This window comes from Pristiophorus japonicus, chromosome 16, assembly GCF_044704955.1.
Source record: "Pristiophorus japonicus isolate sPriJap1 chromosome 16, sPriJap1.hap1, whole genome shotgun sequence".
NCBI classification, from domain to species: domain Eukaryota; kingdom Metazoa; phylum Chordata; class Chondrichthyes; family Pristiophoridae; genus Pristiophorus; species Pristiophorus japonicus.
In genome coordinates this window covers 138,342,921-138,366,233 of record NC_091992.1, presented here as the reverse complement: position 1 = coordinate 138,366,233, position 23,313 = coordinate 138,342,921, and the positions used below count along the sequence as shown (strand labels likewise).

Below are 23,313 nucleotides of genomic sequence, written 5' to 3'. Positions count from 1 at the left end.
GAACGGAGCTCCGTCACATTCTGAGGTCTGGGTACATTTTTGATGGCCTTGGTTTTCGAATCAGTGAGCCTGATGTCATCAGCAGCAATCTTCCTCCCCAAGAATTCAACTTCAGGTGCCATGAAGACACACTTTGACCGTTTTAGACTGAGTCCCACTTTGTCCAGACGACGTAGGACTTCTTCAGGATTGTTCAGATGTTCAGCAGTGTCACGACCTGTGACCAGAATGTCATCTTGAAACACGACAGTTCTAGGAACGGACTTCAGTAAACTCTCCATATTTCTCTGAATCCCAAAAGGACACCTGTTGTAGACAAACAGTACTTTATGGGTGTTGATGCAGGTGAGTTTCTTCGAAGTGTTGACAAGCTCCTGGGTCATATAGGCCGACGTCAGATCCAGTTTCATGAACGACTTTCCACCAGCTAGCATGGCGAACAGGTCATCAGCCTTCGGTAACGGATACTGATCCTGTTTTGAAAATCGGTTAATCGTAACCTTGTAGTCTTCACAAATCCTGACAGTGGCATCACTCTTCAACACAGGAACAATGGGACTAGCCCAATCATTAAACTCGGCCGGTGATATGATCCCTTCACGCTGGAGTCTGCCAAGCTTAATTTCAACCTTCTCCCTCATCATGTGAGGAACAGACCGAGCTTTGTGATAGACAGGCCTTGCATTGGAGTCCAGGTGAATCTGTAGCTTGGCTCCTGTAAAATTACCAATGTCCAGTTCAAACAAAGAAGGAAACTTTTTCACTACTTGAGCACACGAAGTATCATCCACCGAGGACAACATGTTGACATCATTCCAGTTCAGCTTGATTTTCTCGAGCCAATTCCTGCCAAACAGCATTGGGCCATTACCTGGGATGACCCATAATGGTAGCTCATGAACCACACCGTCATATGACACCTCGATTGCTGCACTGCCGAGCACCGGTATAAGTTCCTTAGTGTAAGTACACAACCTGGCATTGACTGGATTCTGCTTCGGTTTCACAGCCTTAGTGTCCCACAGCTTGTCAAATGCCCTTTGGCTCATTATCGACTGGCTCGCGCCCGTGTCCAGCTCCATTAATACAGGCACACCTTTCAGCTTCACATTAACGACTATCGGCTGGCTCTTGCTCAGGAACGAATACAGTCCATTCACTTCCTCCTCGGGTTGTGTATCCGGGCCATCACTGAACTGGTCCTCATCAACCACGTGGTGAGCTGCACCACACTTGCTCCGTTGTGGACACATCCTGTGAAGATGTCCCACTTTCGAACATCCATTGCATGAGTATTGTCTAAACCAACACTGATGAGGCCGATAATTGGCCCCACAACACCAACAGGGTGAAATCTGGTTCAAACCAGTTGGCGGGCTCTGAGCAGCAGCAGGTTTCACGTAAGCAGCTCTGCCCGAAGACGATGCCATCTTGTTTACAGTACTTGCCGTGGAACTCCGACTCGTCGATGATATCTGTCTCGAATTATCATCCGTCGTCATGCATGCCTGGGCAATCAGATGGTCCTTTTCAAATCCAGTGTCTCTGCAGCCAACAGCTTCCTGAGGATCACATCATGGCTGATGCCTATCACAAAAACATCATGCAGCATGTCTTCCAGCATGTTCCTGAACTTACACGGCTCAGCAAGACATCGCGGATCAGCGACAAATCCCGACATGCGTGTAGAAACGGCAGCGTGATATGATGATCCCCTCTTGTGGATTCAGATGCTGACCCACCAACCTACACAATTCCTCGTACACTTTTTCCACCAGACGTACAGGCGAGAGAAGATTCTTAATGAGGCCGTAAATTTTCGGACCACAAACGGTGAGGAGAACTGCCCTGCGCTGAACTGTGTAGACTGCTGCCTCCATGCCATTGGCCACAAAATGCTGATCCAGGTGGTCGACAAAATCCACCCAATCCTCGCCCTCCACGAATCTCTCCAGGATTCCAACTGAGCCCATTGTGCATGCGAAGGTTCTTAAATTACCTCGTCGCCAATTGTAATGACTCAAGAGACTGGTTACTGTAAGCTCACTCGGGTGCAACCTGATCCATCTTTATTCCAGCCCGAGAGTGCCAGCGTGACACAGACACCCAGCTTATATACAGGTGACCAAGCACACATGTCACATGCGTACAGCCCGATGACCTCCGACCGCGGCGCTGTCTGGTGACCCCCAAGCATTAATACATAACAGAAATCAACCAGGGTTCCAACTCCTGATCCCTGTCCAGTGACCCCGGGTTAGAGAGAGGGGAAATCAGCCAGGGTTCCTGCTCCTGATCCCTGTCCAGTGACCCCGGGTTAGAGAGAGGGGAAATCAGCCAGGGTTCCTGCTTCTGATCACTGCCCAGTGACCCCTGGGTTAGAGAGAGGGGAAATCAGCCAGGGTTCCTGCTCCTGATCACTGCCCAGTGACCCCTGGGTTAGAGAGAGGGGAAATCAGCCAGGGTTCCTGCTCCTGATAACTGCCCAGTGACCCCTGAGTTAGAGAGAGGGGAAATCAGCCAGGGTTCCTGCTCCTGATCACTGCCCAGTGACCCCTGGGTTAGAGAGAGGGCAAATCAGCCATGGTTCCTGCTCCTGATCACTGCCCAGTGACCCTTGGGTTAGAGGGAGGGGAAATCAGCCAGGGTTCCTGCTCCTGATCACTGCCCAGTGACCCCTGGGTTAGAGAGAGGGGAAATCAGCCAGGGTTCCTGCTCCTGATCACTGCCCAGTGACCCCTGGGTTAGAGAGAGGGGAAATCAGCCAGGGTTCCTGCTCCTGATCACTGCCCAGTGACCCCTGGGTTAGAGAGAGGGGAAATCAGCCAGGGTTCCTGCTCCTGATCACTGTCTCGTGTTCAGAATCCAGTGTTTTGGTTGTGTGTCTAAATGGGCTGAGATGTGACTCTGGCCCATTCCCACATCTCGGGATGTTCGCGAGTGTCCGGGATTCACACTCTGACCCAAACTGTCTCCTTTCCTATCCAGATCCAATCCTCACAATCTCTCCGCAGCCTCTGACCGCTCCACCCTGTCCACTGGCTCAATGATCAGCAACGAGGAGCAGTTTGAGGATTATGGAGAAGGTGATGATGGCGATTTTATTCCCAGCAGCCCCTGTCCCGATGATGAGAGTAGAATGAACGGTTACTCGGACTTGGGCTCATCCGTTTCTTCCAGGTCAGTGACAGTACTTGATCAAATCTGAGAGACACGGGTGGGACAGAGAGAATTTGAGAGACACGAGTGGGACAGAGAGAGTGAGAGACACGAGTGGGACAGAGAGAGTGAGAGACACGAGTGGGACAGAGAGAGTTAGAGAGACATGAGTGGGACAGAGAGAGTGAGAGACACGAGTGGGACAGAGAGAGTTAGAGAGACACGGGTGGGACAGAGAGAGTTAGAGAGACACGGGTGGGACAGAGAGAGTTAGAGAGACACGAGTGGGACAGAGAGAGTTAGAGAGACACGAGTGGGACAGAGAGTTAGAGAGACACGAGTGGGACAGAGAGTTAGAGAGATGGGTGGGACAGCGAGAGTTAGAGAGACAGAGAGAGTTAGTGAGACACGAGTGGGACAGAGAGAGTTGGACACGAGTGAGAGAGAGAGAGTTAGAGAGATGTGAGTGAGACAGAGAGTTAGAGAAACACGAGCGAGACAGAGAGAGTTAGAGAGACACGAGTGGGACAAGGACAGTTAGAGAGACACGATGAGACAGAGAGAGTTAGAGAGACACGAGTGGGACAGAGAGAGTTAGAGAGACACGAGTGGGACAGAGAGTTAGAGAGACACGAGTGGGACAGAGAGTTAGAGAGATGGGTGGGACAGCGAGAGTTAGAGAGACAGAGAGAGTTAGTGAGACACGAGTGGGACAGAGAGAGTTAGACACGAGTGGGACAGAGAGAGTTAGAGAGATGTGAGTGGGACAGAGAGAGTTCGAGAGACACGAGTGGGACAGAGAGAGTTAGAGAGACACGAGTGGGACAGAGAGAGTTAGAGAGACACGAGTGGGACAAGGACAGTTAGAGAGACACGATGAGACAGAGAGAGTTAGAGAGACACGAGTGGGACAGAGAGAGTTAGAGAGACACGAGTGGGACAGAGAGAGTTAGAGAGACGCCAGTGAGACAGAGAGAGTTAGAGAGACACAAGTGGGACAGAGAGAGTTAGAGAGACACGAGTGGGACAGAGAGAGTTAGAGAGACACGAGTGAGACAGAGAGAATTAGAGAGACACAAGTGAGACAGAGAGAGTTCGAGAGACATGAGTGAGACAGGGAGAGTTAGAGAGACACGAGTGAGACAGAGAGAGTTAGAGAGACACGAGTGGGACAGAGAGAGTTAGAGAGACACGAGTGAGACAGAGAGAGTTAGAGAGACGCAAGTGAGACAAGGACAGTTAGACACGAGTGAGACAGAGAGAGTGAGAGAGACACGAGTGAGACAAGGACAGTTAGAGAGACACGAGTGGGTCAGAGAGAGTTAGAGAGACATGAGTGAGACAAGGACAGTTAGAGAGACACGAGTGAGACAGAGAGAGTTAGAGAGACACGAGTGGGACAGAGAGAGTTAGAGAGACACGAGTGAGACAGAGAGAGTTAGAGAGACGCAAGTGAGACAAGGACAGTTAGACACGAGTGAGACAGAGAGAGTGAGAGAGACACGAGTGAGACAAGGACAGTTAGAGAGACACGAGTGGGTCAGAGAGAGTTAGAGAGACATGAGTGAGACAAGGACAGTTAGAGAGACACGAGTGAGACAGAGAGAGTTAGAGAGACACGAGTGAGACAAGGACAGTTAGAGAGACACGAGTGAGACAGAGAGAGTTAGAGAGACACGAGTGGGACAGAGAGAGTTAGAGAGACACGAGTGAGACAGAGAGAGTTAGAGAGACGCAAGTGAGACAAGGACAGTTAGACACGAGTGAGACAGAGAGAGTGAGAGAGACACGAGTGAGACAAGGACAGTTAGAGAGACACGAGTGGGTCAGAGAGAGTTAGAGAGACATGAGTGAGACAAGGACAGTTAGAGAGACACGAGTGAGACAGAGAGAGTTAGAGAGACACGAGTGAGACAAGGACAGTTAGAGAGACACGAGTGAGACAGAGAGAGTTAGAGAGACACGAGTGGGTCAGAGAGAGTTAGAGAGACACGAGTGAGACAAGGACAGTTAGAGAGACTCGAGTGAGACAGAGAGAGTTAAGGAGACACGAGTGGGACAGAGAGAGTTAGAGAGACGCGAGTGAGACAGAGAGAGTTCGAGAGACACGAGTGGGACAAAGACAGTTAGGGAGACACGAGTGAGACAGAGAGAGTTAGAGAGATGCGAGTGAAACAGAAAGAGTTAGAGAGACACGAGTGAGACAAGGACAGTTAGAGAGACACGAGTGAGACAGAGAGAGTTAGAGAGACGTGAGTGAGACAGAGAGAGAGACGCGAGTGAGACAAGGATAGTTAGAGAGACACGAGTGGGACAGAGAGAGTTATAGAGACACGAGTGGGACAGAGAGAGTTAGAGAGACGCGAGTGAGACAGAGAGAGTTAGAGAGACGCGAGTGAGACAGAGAGAGTTAGAGAGACACGAGTGGGACAGAGAGAGTTATAGAGACACGAGTGGGACAGAGAGAGTTAGAGAGACACGAGTGGGACAGAGAGAGTTAGAGAGACACGAGTGAGACAGAGAGAGTTAGAGAGACACGAGTGGGACAGAGAGAGTTAGAGAGACACGAGTGGGACAGAGAGAGTTAGAGAGACACGAGTGGGACAAGGACAGTTAGAGAGACACGAGTGAGACAGAGAGAGTTAGAGAGACGTGAGTGAGACAGAGAGAGTTAGAGAGACACGAGTGGGACAGAGAGAGTTAGAGAGACGCCAGTGAGACAGAGAGAGTTAGAGAGACGCCAGTGAGACAGAGAGAGTTAGAGAGACACGAGTGGGACAGAGAGAGTTAGAGAGACACGAGTGGGACAGAGAGAGTTTGAGAGACACGAGTGGGACAAGGACAGTTAGAGAGACACGAGTGAGACAGAGAGAGTTAGAGAGACGCGAGTGAGACAGAGAGAGTTCGAGAGACACGAGTGGGACAGAGAGAGTTAGAGAGACACGAGTGGGACAGAGAGTTAGAGAGACACGAGTGAGACAGAGAGAGTTATAGAGACACGAGTGGGACAGAGAGTTAGAGAGACACGAGTGGGACAGAGAGAGTTAGAGAGACACGAGTGGGACAGAGAGAGTTAGAGAGACACGAGTGGGACAGAGAGAGTTAGAGAGACGCGAGTGAGACAGAGAGAGTTAGAGAGACACGAGTGGGACAGAGAGAGTTAGAGAGACACGAGTGGGACAAGGACAGTTAGAGAGACACGAGTGGGACAGAGAGAGTTAGAGAGACGCCAGTGAGACAGAGAGAGTTAGAGAGACCCCAGTGAGACAGAGAGAGTTAGAGAGACACGAGTGGGACAGAGAGAGTTAGAGAGACACGAGTGGGACAGAGAGAGTTAGACAAGTGTGGGACAGAGAGAGTTAGAGAGACACGAGTGGGACAGAGAGAGTTAGAGAGACGCGAGTGAGACAGAGAGAGTTAGAGAGACACGAGTGAGACAGAGAGAGTTAGAGAGACACGAGTGGGACAGAGAGAGTTAGAGAGACGCGAGTGAGACAGAGAGAGTTAGAGAGACACGAGTGGGACAGAGAGTTAGAGAGACACGAGTGGGACAGAGAGAGTTAGAGAGACACGAGTGGGACAGAGAGAGTTAGAGAGACACGAGTGAGACAGAAAGAGTTAGAGAGACACGAGTGGGACAGAGAGAGTTAGAGAGACACGAGTGGGACAGAGAGAGTTAGAGAGACACGAGTGGGACAGAGAGAGTTAGAGAGACACGAGTGGGACAGAGAGTTAGAGAGACACGAGTGGGACAGAGAGAGTTAGAGAGACACGAGTGGGACAGAGAGAGTTAGAGAGACACGAGTGGGACAGAGAGAGTTAGAGAGACACGAGTGGGACAGAGAGAGTTAGAGAGACACGAGTGGGACAGAGAGAGTTAGAGAGACACGAGTGGGACAGAGAGAGTTAGAGAGACACGAGTGAGACAGAGAGAGTTAGAGAGACACGAGTGAGACAGAGAGAGTTAGAGAGACGCGAGTGAGACAGAGAGAGTTCGAGAGACACGAGTGGGACAGAGAGAGTTATAGAGACACGAGTGGGACAGAGAGAGTTAGAGAGACACGAGTGGGACAGAGAGAGTTAGAGAGACGCGAGTGAGACAGAGAGAGTTAGAGAGACACGAGTGGGACAGAGAGAGTTAGAGAGACACGAGTGAGACAGAGAGAGTTAGAGAGATGTGAGTGGGACAGAGAGTTTGAGAGACACGGGTGTGACAGAAAGAGTTCGAGAGACACGAGTGAGACAGAGAGAGTTCGAGAGACACGAGTGGGACAGAGAGAGTTAGAGAGACACGAGTGAGACAGAGAGAGTTAGAGAGACACGAGTGGGACAGAGAGAGTTAGAGAGACACGAGTGGGACAGAGAGAGTTAGAGAGACACGAGTGGGACAGAGAGAGTTAGAGAGACGCGAGTGAGACAAGGACAGTTAGACACGAGTGGGACAGAGAGAGTTAGAGAGACACGAGTGAGACAGAGAGAGTTATAGAGATATGAGTGGGACAGAGAGTTTGAGAGACACGGGTGTGACAGAAAGAGTTCGAGAGACACGAGTGGGACAGAGAGAGTTAGAGAGACACGAGTGAGACAAGGACAGTTAGAGAGACACGAGTGAGACAGAGAGAGTTAGAGAGACGCGAGTGAGACAAGGACAGTTAGACACGAGTGAGACAGAGAGAGTGAGAGAGACACGAGTGAGACAAGGACAGTTCGAGAGACACGAGTGGGACAGAGAGAGTTCGAGAGACACGAGTGGGACAAAGACAGTTAGAGAGACACGAGTGAGACAGAGAGAGTTAGAGAGACACGAGTGGGACAAGGACAGTTAGAGAGACACGATGAGACAGAGAGAGTTAGAGAGACACGAGTGGGACAGAGAGAGTTAGAGAGACACGAGTGGGACAGAGAGTTAGAGAGACACGAGTGGGACAGAGAGTTAGAGAGATGGGTGGGACAGCGAGAGTTAGAGAGACAGAGAGAGTTAGTGAGACACGAGTGGGACAGAGAGAGTTAGACACGAGTGGGACAGAGAGAGTTAGAGAGATGTGAGTGGGACAGAGAGAGTTCGAGAGACACGAGTGGGACAGAGAGAGTTAGAGAGACACGAGTGGGACAGAGAGAGTTAGAGAGACACGAGTGGGACAGAGAGAGTTAGAGAGACACGAGTGGGACAGAGAGAGTTAGAGAGACACGAGTGAGACAGAGAGAGTTAGAGAGACACGAGTGGGACAAGGACAGTTAGAGAGACACGAGTGGGACAGAGAGAGTTAGAGAGACACGAGTGGGACAAGGACAGTTAGAGAGACACGATGAGACAGAGAGAGTTAGAGAGACACGAGTGGGACAGAGAGAGTTAGAGAGACACGAGTGGGACAGAGAGAGTTAGAGAGACGCCAGTGAGACAGAGAGAGTTAGAGAGACACAAGTGGGACAGAGAGAGTTAGAGAGACACGAGTGGGACAGAGAGAGTTAGAGAGACACGAGTGAGACAGAGAGAATTAGAGAGACACAAGTGAGACAGAGAGAGTTCGAGAGACATGAGTGAGACAGGGAGAGTTAGAGAGACACGAGTGAGACAGAGAGAGTTAGAGAGACACGAGTGGGACAGAGAGAGTTAGAGAGACACGAGTGAGACAGAGAGAGTTAGAGAGACGCAAGTGAGACAAGGACAGTTAGACACGAGTGAGACAGAGAGAGTGAGAGAGACACGAGTGAGACAAGGACAGTTAGAGAGACACGAGTGGGTCAGAGAGAGTTAGAGAGACATGAGTGAGACAAGGACAGTTAGAGAGACACGAGTGAGACAGAGAGAGTTAGAGAGACACGAGTGAGACAAGGACAGTTAGAGAGACACGAGTGAGACAGAGAGAGTTAGAGAGACACGAGTGGGTCAGAGAGAGTTAGAGAGACACGAGTGAGACAAGGACAGTTAGAGAGACTCGAGTGAGACAGAGAGAGTTAAGGAGACACGAGTGGGACAGAGAGAGTTAGAGAGACGCGAGTGAGACAGAGAGAGTTCGAGAGACACGAGTGGGACAAAGACAGTTAGGGAGACACGAGTGAGACAGAGAGAGTTAGAGAGATGCGAGTGAAACAGAAAGAGTTAGAGAGACACGAGTGAGACAAGGACAGTTAGAGAGACACGAGTGAGACAGAGAGAGTTAGAGAGACGTGAGTGAGACAGAGAGAGAGACGCGAGTGAGACAAGGATAGTTAGAGAGACACGAGTGGGACAGAGAGAGTTATAGAGACACGAGTGGGACAGAGAGAGTTAGAGAGACGCGAGTGAGACAGAGAGAGTTAGAGAGACGCGAGTGAGACAGAGAGAGTTAGAGAGACACGAGTGGGACAGAGAGAGTTATAGAGACACGAGTGGGACAGAGAGAGTTAGAGAGACACGAGTGGGACAGAGAGAGTTAGAGAGACACGAGTGAGACAGAGAGAGTTAGAGAGACACGAGTGGGACAGAGAGAGTTAGAGAGACACGAGTGGGACAGAGAGAGTTAGAGAGACACGAGTGGGACAAGGACAGTTAGAGAGACACGAGTGAGACAGAGAGAGTTAGAGAGACGTGAGTGAGACAGAGAGAGTTAGAGAGACACGAGTGGGACAGAGAGAGTTAGAGAGACGCCAGTGAGACAGAGAGAGTTAGAGAGACGCCAGTGAGACAGAGAGAGTTAGAGAGACACGAGTGGGACAGAGAGAGTTAGAGAGACACGAGTGGGACAGAGAGAGTTTGAGAGACACGAGTGGGACAAGGACAGTTAGAGAGACACGAGTGAGACAGAGAGAGTTAGAGAGACGCGAGTGAGACAGAGAGAGTTCGAGAGACACGAGTGGGACAGAGAGAGTTAGAGAGACACGAGTGGGACAGAGAGTTAGAGAGACACGAGTGAGACAGAGAGAGTTATAGAGACACGAGTGGGACAGAGAGTTAGAGAGACACGAGTGGGACAGAGAGAGTTAGAGAGACACGAGTGGGACAGAGAGAGTTAGAGAGACACGAGTGGGACAGAGAGAGTTAGAGAGACGCGAGTGAGACAGAGAGAGTTAGAGAGACACGAGTGGGACAGAGAGAGTTAGAGAGACACGAGTGGGACAAGGACAGTTAGAGAGACACGAGTGGGACAGAGAGAGTTAGAGAGACGCCAGTGAGACAGAGAGAGTTAGAGAGACCCCAGTGAGACAGAGAGAGTTAGAGAGACACGAGTGGGACAGAGAGAGTTAGAGAGACACGAGTGGGACAGAGAGAGTTAGACAAGTGTGGGACAGAGAGAGTTAGAGAGACACGAGTGGGACAGAGAGAGTTAGAGAGACGCGAGTGAGACAGAGAGAGTTAGAGAGACACGAGTGAGACAGAGAGAGTTAGAGAGACACGAGTGGGACAGAGAGAGTTAGAGAGACGCGAGTGAGACAGAGAGAGTTAGAGAGACACGAGTGGGACAGAGAGTTAGAGAGACACGAGTGGGACAGAGAGAGTTAGAGAGACACGAGTGGGACAGAGAGAGTTAGAGAGACACGAGTGAGACAGAAAGAGTTAGAGAGACACGAGTGGGACAGAGAGAGTTAGAGAGACACGAGTGGGACAGAGAGAGTTAGAGAGACACGAGTGGGACAGAGAGAGTTAGAGAGACACGAGTGGGACAGAGAGTTAGAGAGACACGAGTGGGACAGAGAGAGTTAGAGAGACACGAGTGGGACAGAGAGAGTTAGAGAGACACGAGTGGGACAGAGAGAGTTAGAGAGACACGAGTGGGACAGAGAGAGTTAGAGAGACACGAGTGGGACAGAGAGAGTTAGAGAGACACGAGTGGGACAGAGAGAGTTAGAGAGACACGAGTGAGACAGAGAGAGTTAGAGAGACACGAGTGAGACAGAGAGAGTTAGAGAGACGCGAGTGAGACAGAGAGAGTTCGAGAGACACGAGTGGGACAGAGAGAGTTATAGAGACACGAGTGGGACAGAGAGAGTTAGAGAGACACGAGTGGGACAGAGAGAGTTAGAGAGACGCGAGTGAGACAGAGAGAGTTAGAGAGACACGAGTGGGACAGAGAGAGTTAGAGAGACACGAGTGAGACAGAGAGAGTTAGAGAGATGTGAGTGGGACAGAGAGTTTGAGAGACACGGGTGTGACAGAAAGAGTTCGAGAGACACGAGTGAGACAGAGAGAGTTCGAGAGACACGAGTGGGACAGAGAGAGTTAGAGAGACACGAGTGAGACAGAGAGAGTTAGAGAGACACGAGTGGGACAGAGAGAGTTAGAGAGACACGAGTGGGACAGAGAGAGTTAGAGAGACACGAGTGGGACAGAGAGAGTTAGAGAGACGCGAGTGAGACAAGGACAGTTAGACACGAGTGGGACAGAGAGAGTTAGAGAGACACGAGTGAGACAGAGAGAGTTATAGAGATATGAGTGGGACAGAGAGTTTGAGAGACACGGGTGTGACAGAAAGAGTTCGAGAGACACGAGTGGGACAGAGAGAGTTAGAGAGACACGAGTGAGACAAGGACAGTTAGAGAGACACGAGTGAGACAGAGAGAGTTAGAGAGACGCGAGTGAGACAAGGACAGTTAGACACGAGTGAGACAGAGAGAGTGAGAGAGACACGAGTGAGACAAGGACAGTTCGAGAGACACGAGTGGGACAGAGAGAGTTCGAGAGACACGAGTGGGACAAAGACAGTTAGAGAGACACGAGTGAGACAGAGAGAGTTAGAGAGACACGAGTGGGACAGAGAGTTGGAGAGACACGAGTGGGACAGAGAGTTAGAGAGATACGAGTGGGACAGAGAGAGTTAGAGAGACACGAGTGAGACAAGGACAGTTAGAGAGACACGAGTGAGACAGAGAGAGTTAGAGAGACGCGAGTGAGACAAGGACAGTTAGACACGAGTGAGACAGAGAGAGTGAGAGAGACACGAGTGAGACAGAGAGAGTTAGAGAGACACGAGTGGGACAGAGAGTTGGAGAGACACGAGTGGGACAGAGAGTTAGAGAGATACGAGTGAGACAGAGAGAGTTAGAGAGACACGAGTGAGACAGAGAGAATTAGAGAGACATGAGTGAGACAGACAGAGTTAGAGAGGCAGGAGTGGGACAGAGAGAGTGAGAGAGACACGAGTGAGACAAGGACAGTTAGAGAGACACGAGTGGGACAGAGAGAGTGAGAGAGACACGAGTGAGACAAGGACAGTTAGAGAGACACGAGTGGGACAGAGAGAGTGAGAGAGACACGAGTGAGACAAGGACAGTTAGAGAGACACGAGTGAGACAGAGCGAGTTAGAGAGACACGAGTGAGACAGAGAATTAGAGAGACACGAGTGAGACAGAGAGTTTGAGAGACACGGGTGTGACAGAGAGAGTTAGAGAGATGGGTGGGACAGCAAGAGTTAGAGAGACATGAGTGGGACAGAGAGTTAAAGAGACACGAGTGGGACAGAGAGAGTTAGAGAGACACGAGTGGGACAGAGAGTTAAAGAGACACGAGTGGGACAGAGAGAGTTAGAGAGACACGAGTGAGACAGAGAGAGTTAGAGAGACACGAGTGGGTCAGAGAGAGTTAGAGAGATGGGTGGGACAGAGAGAGTTAGGGAGACACGAGTGGGACAGAGAGAGTTAGGGAGACACGAGTGGGACAGAGAGAGTTAGAGAGAGACACGAGTGGGACAGAGAGAGTTAGAGAGATGGGTGGGACAGAGAGAGTTAGAGAGACACGAGTGAGACAGAGAGAGTTAGAGAGACACGAGTGGGTCAGAGAGAGTTAGAGAGATGGGTGGGACAGAGAGAGTTAGGGAGACACGAGTGGGACAGAGAGAGTTAGGGAGACACGAGTGGGACAGAGATAGTTAGAGAGACACGAGTGGGACAGAGAGAGTTAGAGAGAGACACAGGGGCTCTGCAGTTCCTGACGGGAGGGAAATGTGCTGGATTGTGTATGTGAGGGAGGATTGATGGTTGATTGTCCTCCCACAGTGCAGGGCAGACGCCGCGGAAGATGAGACCGGTGTTTGGCGGTGAATTCCTGGATGTGTACTGCTCGCAGTGCTGTAAGAAGATTAACCTGCTCAATGACCTGGAAGCACGGCTCAAAAAGCTGAAGGCAAACAGGTTAGTGCAACAGTGGCAGTGAACCACTATAAATCCACGGGGAATCACCAATACCCAAGGGGACGGGGAAGTGGGGGAGTGACAGAGAATGGGAGTTGAGTGGGGGCACTTTCAGGTTGATGTGTGTGTCACTATCACTGATCCCACTCTCGTTCCTTTTTTTTTCAGCCCCAACAGGAAGATTTCATCCACAGCCTTCGGGAGGTAAGGACTTCGGAACTGTGTCTGTTGTCTGTCTGTGAAGAGTCAAGGACTGGAGCCAGGGTCTCGGGAAGGGAAGGGGTGCAGGAACGGTAGACACCTTTACTGAAAACAGGATACCACCCTGAATTCCACACGGCAAACTTTCAATAGAATTAGCTTTCTATAGGGTAAACATTCTATACGGTGAACATTCTCATCATCATAGGCAGTCCCTCAGAATCGAGGAAGATTTGCTTCCATTCCTGAAGTGAGTTCTTTGGTGGCTGAACAGTCCAATGCGAGAGCCACAGACCCTGTCACAGGTGGGACAGACATTCATCGGGGGAAGGAGGGGGAGGTGGGACTGATTTGCCGCACGCTCCTTCCGCTGCCTGCGCCTGACATCTTCATGCTCGCGGCGTTGAGATTCGAAGAGCTCAACGCCCTCCCGGATGCACTTTCTCCACCTAGGGCGGCCTTTGGCCAGGGAATCCTAGGTGTCAGTGGTGATGTCGCACTTGACCAGGGAGGCTTTGAGGGTGTCCTTGTAACATTTCCGCTGCCCACCTTTGGCTCGTTTGCCGTGAAGGAGCTCCGCATAGAGCAATTGCTTAGGGAGCCTCATGTCTGGCATGCGAACTATGTGGCCTGCCTAGCGAAGCTGATCGAGTGTGGTCAGTGCTTCAATGCTGGGGATGTTGGCCTGGGCGAGGACACTGATGTTGGTGCGTCTGTCCTCCCAGGGGATTTGCAGGATCTTGAGGAGACATCGTTGGTGATATATCTTCAGCGACTTGAGGTGTCTTCTGTACATCTTCCATGCCTCTGATCCATACAGGAGGGCAGGAATTACTACAGCCCTGTAGACCATGAGCTTGGTGGTCGATTTGAGGGACTGGTCTTCGAACACTTTCTTCGTCAGGTGGCCGAAGGCTACACTGGCGCACTGGAGGCGATGTTTGAATCTCCGCATCAATGTCTGCCTTTGTTGATAAGAGGCTCCCGGGGTATGGGAAATGGTCCACGGTGTCGAGGGCCGCGTCGTGAATCTTGATGACTGGGGGGCAGTGCTGTGCGGTGAGGACAGGCTGGTGGAGGAAATTTGCCTTCTGGATGTTAAGCGTAAGGCCCATGCTTTCATGCCTCGGTGAATACATCGACTATATCCTAGAGTTCAGCCTCAGAATGTGCACAGACGCAGGCATTGTCCGCGTACTGTAGCTCAACGACAGGTTGGGGTGATCTTGGACCTGGCCTGGAGGTGACGTACGTTAAACAGCTTCCCACTGGTTCTGTAGTTTAGTTCCACTCCAGCGGGGAGCTTGTTGATTGTGAGGTGGAGCATGGCAGTGAGGAAGATTGAGGAGGGTTGGGGCGATGACGCAGCCCTGTTTGACCCCGGTCCGGACGTGGATTGGGTTTGTAATGGAGCTGCTTGTAAGGATCACAGCCTGCATGTCGTCGCGGAGCAGGTGAAGGATGTTGACAAACTTTTGGGGGCATCCAAAATGGAGGCGGACGCTCCATAGACCCTCGCGGTTGACAGTGTCAAAGGTTGAAGAAGGCCATGTATAAGGGCTGGCGCTGCTCCCTGCATTTTTCCTGCAACTGTCAAGATCATGTCCGTTGTGTCCCGTAGGGGACGAATTCCACACTGTGATTCCGGGAGGAACTCCTTGGCTACAGACAAAAGACGGTTGAGGAGAACCCTAGCGACAACCTTCCCAGTGGCTGATAGCAGGGAGATTCCGCTGTAGTTGCTGCAGTCGGACTTGTCCCCCTTTTTAAAGATGGTCACGATCACGACATCTCTGAGATCTCCCGGCTTGCTCTCCTCCCTCCAAATGAGAGAGATGAGGTCATGTATCCGCGCCAACAGTGCCTCTCTGTCATACCTTAGCGCCTCAGCAGGAATTCCATCCGCACCCGTAGCGTTGTTGTTCTTGAGCTGTTTTATGGCTTTACCTACCTTGTGCAGCGTTGGGGTTTCACTGAGGTGGTGGCGGGTCATATGCTGCGATATGGAGTTGAGTACATTCGAGTGAAAGGCAGAGTCTCGATTGAGGAGCTCTTCAAAGTGCTCCTTCCAGCGGGCCCTGACGGCCTCGGTGTTCTTGATGAGTGTTTCCCTGTTCTTGGCCAGGAGTGGGGGTGGGGCCTTGGGAGTTTGGACCGTAGGTGGCCTTGACTGCAATGAAGAATCCTCGCATATCGTGGCTGTTGGCCAGTTGTTGTATCTCCTGTACTTTCTCCATCCACCATCTGTTCTTTAGGTCCCGGGTTTTTTGTTGGACCTCAGCCTTGAGCCGTCTGTAACGTTGCTTTTCAGCTCCCGAGTTGGGTTGTTGCTTGAGGCTCAGAAATGCTCTGCGCTTACGATCTATTAGTTCTTGGATCTCCTGATCATTTTCATCAAACCAGTCCTGATGTTTTCTCGTTGAGTAACCAAGTGTCTCTTCACAGGGACTGGTTATGGAGACCTGGACGGCAGACCAAGCACTGTGGGCATTCAGCATCTCAGGGTCATCAAGGCACGCCAGATTAGCTGTGAGGCACTGGCTGTATAAGGCTCTCTTAGCTCGGTCTTTAAGTGCCTCGGCATTAACTTTTTTGAGGCACTGCTTCTGCTGTCCCCTCTGTTTTGGGGCTATGTTAATATCGATGATGGATCGGATTAGCCGATGGTCCGTCCAGCAGTCGTCAGCTCCTGTCATGGTGCAGGTGATGCGCACATCCTTGCGATCCCTGGCTCGGACAATGACGTAGTCAAGCAGGTGCCACTGTTTGGAGCGAGGGTGTTGCCACGATGCCTTGTATTTGTCCCTCTGGCGGAACAGGGTGTTAATGAGGAGTTCATGTTCTAGACATTTTGTCAGGAGTAGAGTACTGCTGGAGTTGGCTTTCCCTACCCCCTCTCTGCCAATCACGCCTCACCAGAGGGCTGTGTCCTTGCCGACCCAGGCATTAAAGTCACCTAGGAGGATCAATATGTCGCTTGTGGGGACGAGGGACAGGGATGTCTCGAGGTTGGAATAAAAACCCTCTTTAGCCTCATCCGTTGCATCGAGTGTTGGGGCATTTGCACTGATGACTGGCACATTGGTTCTGGGATAGGGTAAGGCGAAGAGTAATGAGGCGTTCATTAACTCTGCAGGGGGAGTCTTTGAGTCGGTCGACCAGTTCATTTTTGACGGTGAAGCCGACTCCATGAAGGTGGCCTTCCTCTGGTTTTCCTTTCGAGAAAAAGGTGTAACCTCCACGTTCTTTGAGATGACCTTCCCCTGCCCGCTGGGTCTCGATTAGGGCGGCAATGCCAATGTCAAAACGTCCAAGTTCCCGGGCAACTTTGGCGGTGCAGCGTTCCAGCCTGTGCTGTTGGAATTGTCCATGAGGGTCCTGACGTTCCAGGTCCAGAACTTCATATTAGCGAAGTGGAAGATGCCTGTGCATGAGTTCTTTTAATGTGGGGTGGACGCTGAGCAAAGTCTTGGTCCAGTGGCAAGGGGTCCAAGGCGACTGGAGACCAGGCACTGCTGTATGAGACTAATTACCTACGGCGAGGTGTTGGCCACAAGCCCGGCACCGAGTAGCGCCCTTGATGGTCGGTGACATAGAAACATAGAAAATAGGTGCAGGAGTAGGCCATTCGGCCCTTCGAGCCTGCACCACCATTCAATAAGATCATGGCTGATCATTCCCTCAGTACCCCTTTCCTGCTTTCTCTCCATACCCCTTGATCCCTTTAGCCGTAAGGGCCATATCTAACTCCCTCTTGAATATATCCAATGAACTGGCATCAACAACTCTCTGCGGCAGGGAATTCCACAGGTTAACAACTCTGAGTGAAGAAGTTTCTCCTCATCTCAGTCCTAAATGACCTCCCCCTTATCCTAAGACTATGTCCCCGGTTCTGGACTTCCCCAACATTGAGAACATTCTTCCCACATCTAACCTGTCCCGTCCTGTCAGAATTTTATATGTTTTTATGAGATCCCCTCTCATCCTTCTAAACTCCAGTGTATAAAGGCCCAGTTGATCCAGTCTCTCCTCATATGACAGTCCAGCCATCCCTGGATTCAGTCTGGTGAACCTTTGCTGCACTCCCTCAATTACAAGAACGTCCTTCCTCAGATTAGGAGACCAAAACTGAACACAATATTCCAGGTGAGGCCTCACCAAGGCCCTGTACAACTGCAGTAAGACATTCCTGCCCCTATACTCAAATCCCCTAGCTATGAAGACCAACATACCATTTGCCTTCTTCACCGCCTGCTGTACCTGCATGCCAACTTTCAATGACTGATGAACCATGACACCCAGGTCTCGTTGCACCTCCCCTTTTCCTAATCTGTCACCATTCAGATAATATTCTGCCTTCTTGTTTTTGCCCCCAAAGTGGATAACCTCACATTTATCCATGGGGTGAGCAATCATTTTGCGTGACACTGGTGCAAAGTGTGATGCAAACAGCTAGAAATGTTTGTGCACCCCATGGCCCCCCCCTCGCTGTCCGGAGCAGCGCTCAACCTCCCCTTCCCCTCACTATCGGCTGCTGTTGTAATAAGGATGTGTCTTTCTTTGTCTCAGGCAACTGTTCCACAACAGTAACTTCAGCAGCAGCAATGGCAGCACCGAGGATCTGTTCCGGGACAGCATCGATTCCTGTGACAACGACCTCACCGAGAAGGTGAGACTCACGGGGATTGACTGCAGAATCCAGCCTGGAACCGTGTGACCCGTGCTGTACCTGCCCTGGGAGTGTTTGATGGGACAGTGTAGAGGGAGCTTTACTCTGTATCTAACCCCTTGTACCTGCCCTGGGAGTGTTTGATGGGACAGTGTAGAGGGAGCTTTACTCTGTATCTAACCCGTGCTGTACCTGCCCCGGGAGTGTTTGATGGGACAGTGTAGAGGGAGCTTTACTCTGTATCTAACCCCCTGTACCTGCCCTGGGAGTGTTTGATGGGACAGTGTAGAGGGAGCTTTACTCTGTATCTAACCCCCTGTACCTGCCCTGGGAGTGTTTGATGGGACAGTGTAGAGAGAGCTTTACTCTGTATCTAACCCCCTGTACCTGCCCTGGGAGTGTTTGATGGGCCAGTGTAGAGGGAGCTTTACTCTGTATCTAACCCCCTGTACCTGCCCTGGGAGTGTTTGATGGGACAGTGTAGAGGGAGCTTTACTCTGTATCTAACCCCCTGTACCTGCCCTGGGAGTGTTTGATGGGACAGTGTAGAGGGAGCTTTACTCTGTATCTAACCCGTGCTGTACCTGCCCTGGGAGTGTTTGATGGGACAGTGTAGAGGGAGCTTTACTCTGTATCTAACCCTGTGCTGTACCTGCCCTGGGAGTGTTTGATGGGACAGTGTAGAGGGAGCTTCACTCTGTATCCAACCTGTGCTGTACCTGCCCCGGGAGTGTTTGATGGGACAGTGTAGAGGGAGCTTTACTCTGTATCTAACCCGTGCTGTACCTGCCCCGGGAGTGTTTGATGGGACAGTGTAGAGGGAGCTTTACTCTGTATCTAACCCCCTGTACCTGCCCTGGGAGTGTTTGATGGGACAGTGTAGAGGGAGCTTTACTCTGTATCTAACCCCCTGTACCTGCCCTGGGAGTGTTTGATGGGACAGTGTAGAGAGAGCTTTACTCTGTATCTAACCCCCTGTACCTGCCCTGGGAGTGTTTGATGGGCCAGTGTAGAGGGAGCTTTACTCTGTATCTAACCCCCTGTACCTGCCCTGGGAGTGTTTGATGGGACAGTGTAGAGGGAGCTTTACTCTGTATCTAACCCCCTGTACCTGCCCTGGGAGTCTTTGATGGGACAGTGTAGAGGGAGCTTTACTCTGTATCTAACCCGTGCTGTACCTGCCCTGGGAGTGTTTGATGGGACAGTGTAGAGGGAGCTTTACTCTGTATCTAACCCTGTGCTGTACCTGCCCTGGGAGTGTTTGATGGGACAGTGTAGAGGGAGCTTCACTCTGTATCCAACCTGTGCTGTACCTGCCCCGGGAGTGTTTGATGGGACAGTGTAGAGGGAGCTTTACTCTGTATCTAACCCCGTGCTGTACCTGCCCCGGGAGTGTTTGATGGGACAGTGTAGAGGGAGCTTTACTCTGTATCTAACCCCGTACTGTACCTGCCCTGGGAGTGTTTGATGGGACAGTGTAGAGGGAGCTTTACTCTGTATCTAACCCCCTGTACCTGCCCTGGGAGTGTTTGATGGGACAGTGTAGAGAGAGCTTTACTCTGTATCTAACCCCCTGTACCTGCCCTGGGAGTGTTTGATGGGCCAGTGTAGAGGGAGCTTTACTCTGTATCTAACCCCCTGTACCTGCCCTGGGAGTGTTTGATGGGACAGTGTAGAGGGAGCTTTACTCTGTATCTAACCCCCTGTACCTGCCCTGGGAGTGTTTGATGGGACAGTGTAGAGAGAGCTTTACTCTGTATCTAACCCCCTGTACCTGCCCTGGGAGTGTTTGATGGGACAGTGTAGAGGGAGTGTTCCTTGTCTCTGTGGGGTGAGATGCTGCAGTTGGTGCTGAAAATGTCTTTAACTTGCTGACAGGTGAGTTATCTGGAGAAGAAAGTTTTGGAGCTGGAGAACGACTGCCTGATGAATGGAGACCAGAAGAGTAAACTCAAACAGGAGAACACGCACCTGGTGCACAGGTAAAGGACCGTCTGCTCCCCAAACTGGGGGCTGGGCTGGTCGGCAGCGGGGAGGGGAATGGGACAGCGTTTTCCGTGGGGAAATGAACAGTAAACAGGGGGGGGCCAGACTGCCCATCAGTGGGATTGGCACAGGATGTAACATGGCTGATCCTTTCCTGCAGGGGGCCCTCCCCAAACTGCTCTGCTCAGCTCCGTGAATACCGAAGGCCGCACTGCACCCGCGTTCCGCAAGTTTTTATTCCGGATTTTTTAGCTCCTGTTTTGTCAAGCAGCGATGAAAGCTGCGTAAGCTTTGGATAGTCAGTGAGCATCGACCCCAGTGACGGTGTATTTTACAGGGTACACACATCCCCAGTGACAGTATATTTTACAGGGTACACATACCCAGTGACGGTGTATTTTACAGGGTACACATACCCGTAACGGTGTATTTTACAGGGTACACATACCCAGTGACGGTGTATTTTACAGGGTACACATACCCAGTGACGGTGTATTTTACAGGGTACACATACCCAGTAACGGTGTATTTTACAGGGTACACATACCCAGTGACGGTGTATTTTACAGGGTACACATACCCAGTGACGGTGTATTTTACAGGGTACACATACCCAGTAACAGTGTATTTTACAGGGTGCACATACCCAGTGACGGTGTATTTTACAGGGTACACATACCCAGTGACGGTGTATTTTACAGGGTGCACATACCCAGTAACGGTGTATTTTACAGGGTACACATACCCCCAGTAACGGTGTAGTTTACAGGGTACACATACTCAGTGACGGTGAATTTTACAGGGTGCACATACCGAGTGACGGTGTATTTTACAGGGTACACATACCCAGTGATGGTATATTTTACAGGGTACACATACCCAGTGACGGTGTATTTTACAGGGTACACATACCCAGTGACGGTGTGTTTTACAGGGTACACATACCCAGTGACGGTGTGTTTTACAGGGTACACATACCCAGTAACGGTGTATTTTACAGGGTACATGCGATGGAGGAGCAGTTGAAGGATCAGGAGACGCGGGCAGAAGAGGTCTTTCACGAGGAGCTGAGGAGACACCGAGAGATTCTCAGTAAACTGGAGAGAGAGAAGAACACAGAGATTGAAATGCTCAGTGCCAGGTATGCTCAGTGTAACACTCAACTGTTCCACAACAGGATAGAGCCTACATCGGCATCTCCCCAACAACCAGGGTCTGCGGAACAATTCACACCCACCCTCAGCCCAATTGCTCAAAACCCCCAAAATACCCTTTCAGCAGTGACCCCCCTCCGCTGAAGGTGCTGACTCTCTCCCCCTCCCCCGACTCTCTCCACTCTCCCCCTCCCCCGGCCTGGGTCTGAACTGATGTTATTATGGGATGTTTCTGTTCCAGGGCCCAGCAGCTCGAGGAGGAATCAAACGAGCTGAAAAATACGGCGACTCGGTTAAAGAGTCAGACAGAGAAACTGGATCAGGTGAGAGAGGTGGGGGAGGGGCGGGGGGGCGGGGGAGGGGGGCGGGGAGGGGGTGAGGGTGGGGGAGGGGGTTTTGGGGGGGGAAGGGGGTACGTGTGGGGGGGGCGAAGGGATGGGGAGGGGTTGGGGAAGGGCAGGGGGAGGGGATGTGGGGAGTAAGGGGATGTGGGGCGTGAAGGGGGTGCATGTAGGGGTGAAGGGGAGCATGTGGGGGGAGGGCGGGGGGAGGGGGAAGGGGGCGCTCACTGAGTGTCGCGGTGGGAGACAAGTTTCATATTGTGGTTTCGGACTATGATTAGAAATACAACCTCCGGTATCCCAATGTCTGTCACACTGCGATATAGAATCACACAGCACTGGGGGCCATTCGGCCCATCGAGCCTATCCAATCAGTGCCACTCCCCCTGCTCTTTCCCATAGCCATGCAAACTTTTCCCGTTCGAGTATTGATCCAATTCCCCATTGAAAGTCAGTATTTCATCTTTCAGGCAGCACATCCTAGATTATGACAACCCTCTGTGCAAAAACATTCTCATCCAATTGGCAAATGAAGTTCAACACAGATAAATGTGAGGTATTACACTTTGGTCGGAAGAATAGGGAGGTCACTTATTACTGGGAGGGTGAGAGTCTGGATGGGGTAGAGGAACAAAGGGATCTCGGATACAAATACACCAATCACTAAATGTTGTGACACAGGTTAGCGAGGCCGTAAAAGCAAACCAAGCACTAGGGTTTATTTCTAGAGCTATAGAATTGAAAAGTAGGGAAGTTATACTAAACCTGTATCGAACCTTGGTTAGCCCACACTTGGGGCACTGCGTACAGTTCTGGTCGCCGTATTATAAAAGGGATATCGAGACACTGGACAGGGTGCAGAGAAGATTTACAAGGATGATACCAGAAATGCGAGAGTGTACATATCAGGAAAGGATGAACAGGCTGGGTCTCTCTTTTGAAAAAAGAAGGATAAGGTGTGATCTAATAGATGTCTTTAAAATGATGAAAGGTTTTGATAGAGTGGATACAGAGAGAATGTTTCTACTTGTGGGGAAGAGCATAACTAGAGGTCATCAATATCAAATAGTCACCAAGAAATCCAATGGGGAATTCAGGAGAAACTTCTTTACCCAGAGAGTGGTGACAATGTGGAACTGGCTGCCACAGGGAGGGATTGAGGTGAATAGTATCGATGTATTTAAGGGGAGGCTAGATAAGCATATGGGGGAGGAGGGAATAGAGGGTTATGCTGATAGATTTAGATGAGGAAAGATGGGAGGAGGCTCGAGTGGAGCATAAACGCCGGCATGGACTGGTTGGGCCGAATGGCCTGTTTCTGTGTCGGATATCCCATGTCATCTTCCCATTGGTTCCTCTGCCAATTATCTTAAATCTGTGTCTTCTGGTTACCGATCCTCCCGTCTCTGCAAACAGCTTCTCCCGATCTAGTCTATTGAAACCCCTGATAATTATATCGCCAGCACTTCCTGGGATTCAAATTCCTGGGACATTGGAACCGGTTCTGGGGGAGGTGGAACCAGTACAAACCGGACGGTCTGCACCTGGGCAGGACCGGAACCAATGTCCTTGGGGGAGTGTTGCTAGTGCTGTTGGGGAGGGGGTAAACTAATATGGCAGGGGGATGGGAATCTATGCAGGGAGACAGAGGGAAGTAAAATGGGGGCAGAAGCAAAAAGTAGAAAGGAGAAAAGGAAA

The 23,313-nt window shown here is 51.0% G+C and overlaps 1 protein-coding gene across 1 annotated transcript in view; it reads left to right on the top strand.

Moving 5' to 3' along the window:
- LOC139226879 (rab11 family-interacting protein 4-like) overlaps window positions 1–23,313 on the top strand; it is a 109,447-nt gene that overhangs the window by 63,046 nt on the left and 23,088 nt on the right. The window contains exons 3-9 of the mRNA XM_070857981.1: window positions 2,989–3,180; window positions 13,130–13,264; window positions 13,433–13,468; window positions 18,035–18,134; window positions 20,013–20,116; window positions 21,121–21,261; window positions 21,516–21,597. Coding sequence (XP_070714082.1) covers window positions 2,989–3,180; window positions 13,130–13,264; window positions 13,433–13,468; window positions 18,035–18,134; window positions 20,013–20,116; window positions 21,121–21,261; window positions 21,516–21,597 — 790 coding nt within the window. The remainder of the gene's footprint in view (window positions 1–2,988; window positions 3,181–13,129; window positions 13,265–13,432; window positions 13,469–18,034; window positions 18,135–20,012; window positions 20,117–21,120; window positions 21,262–21,515; window positions 21,598–23,313) is intronic.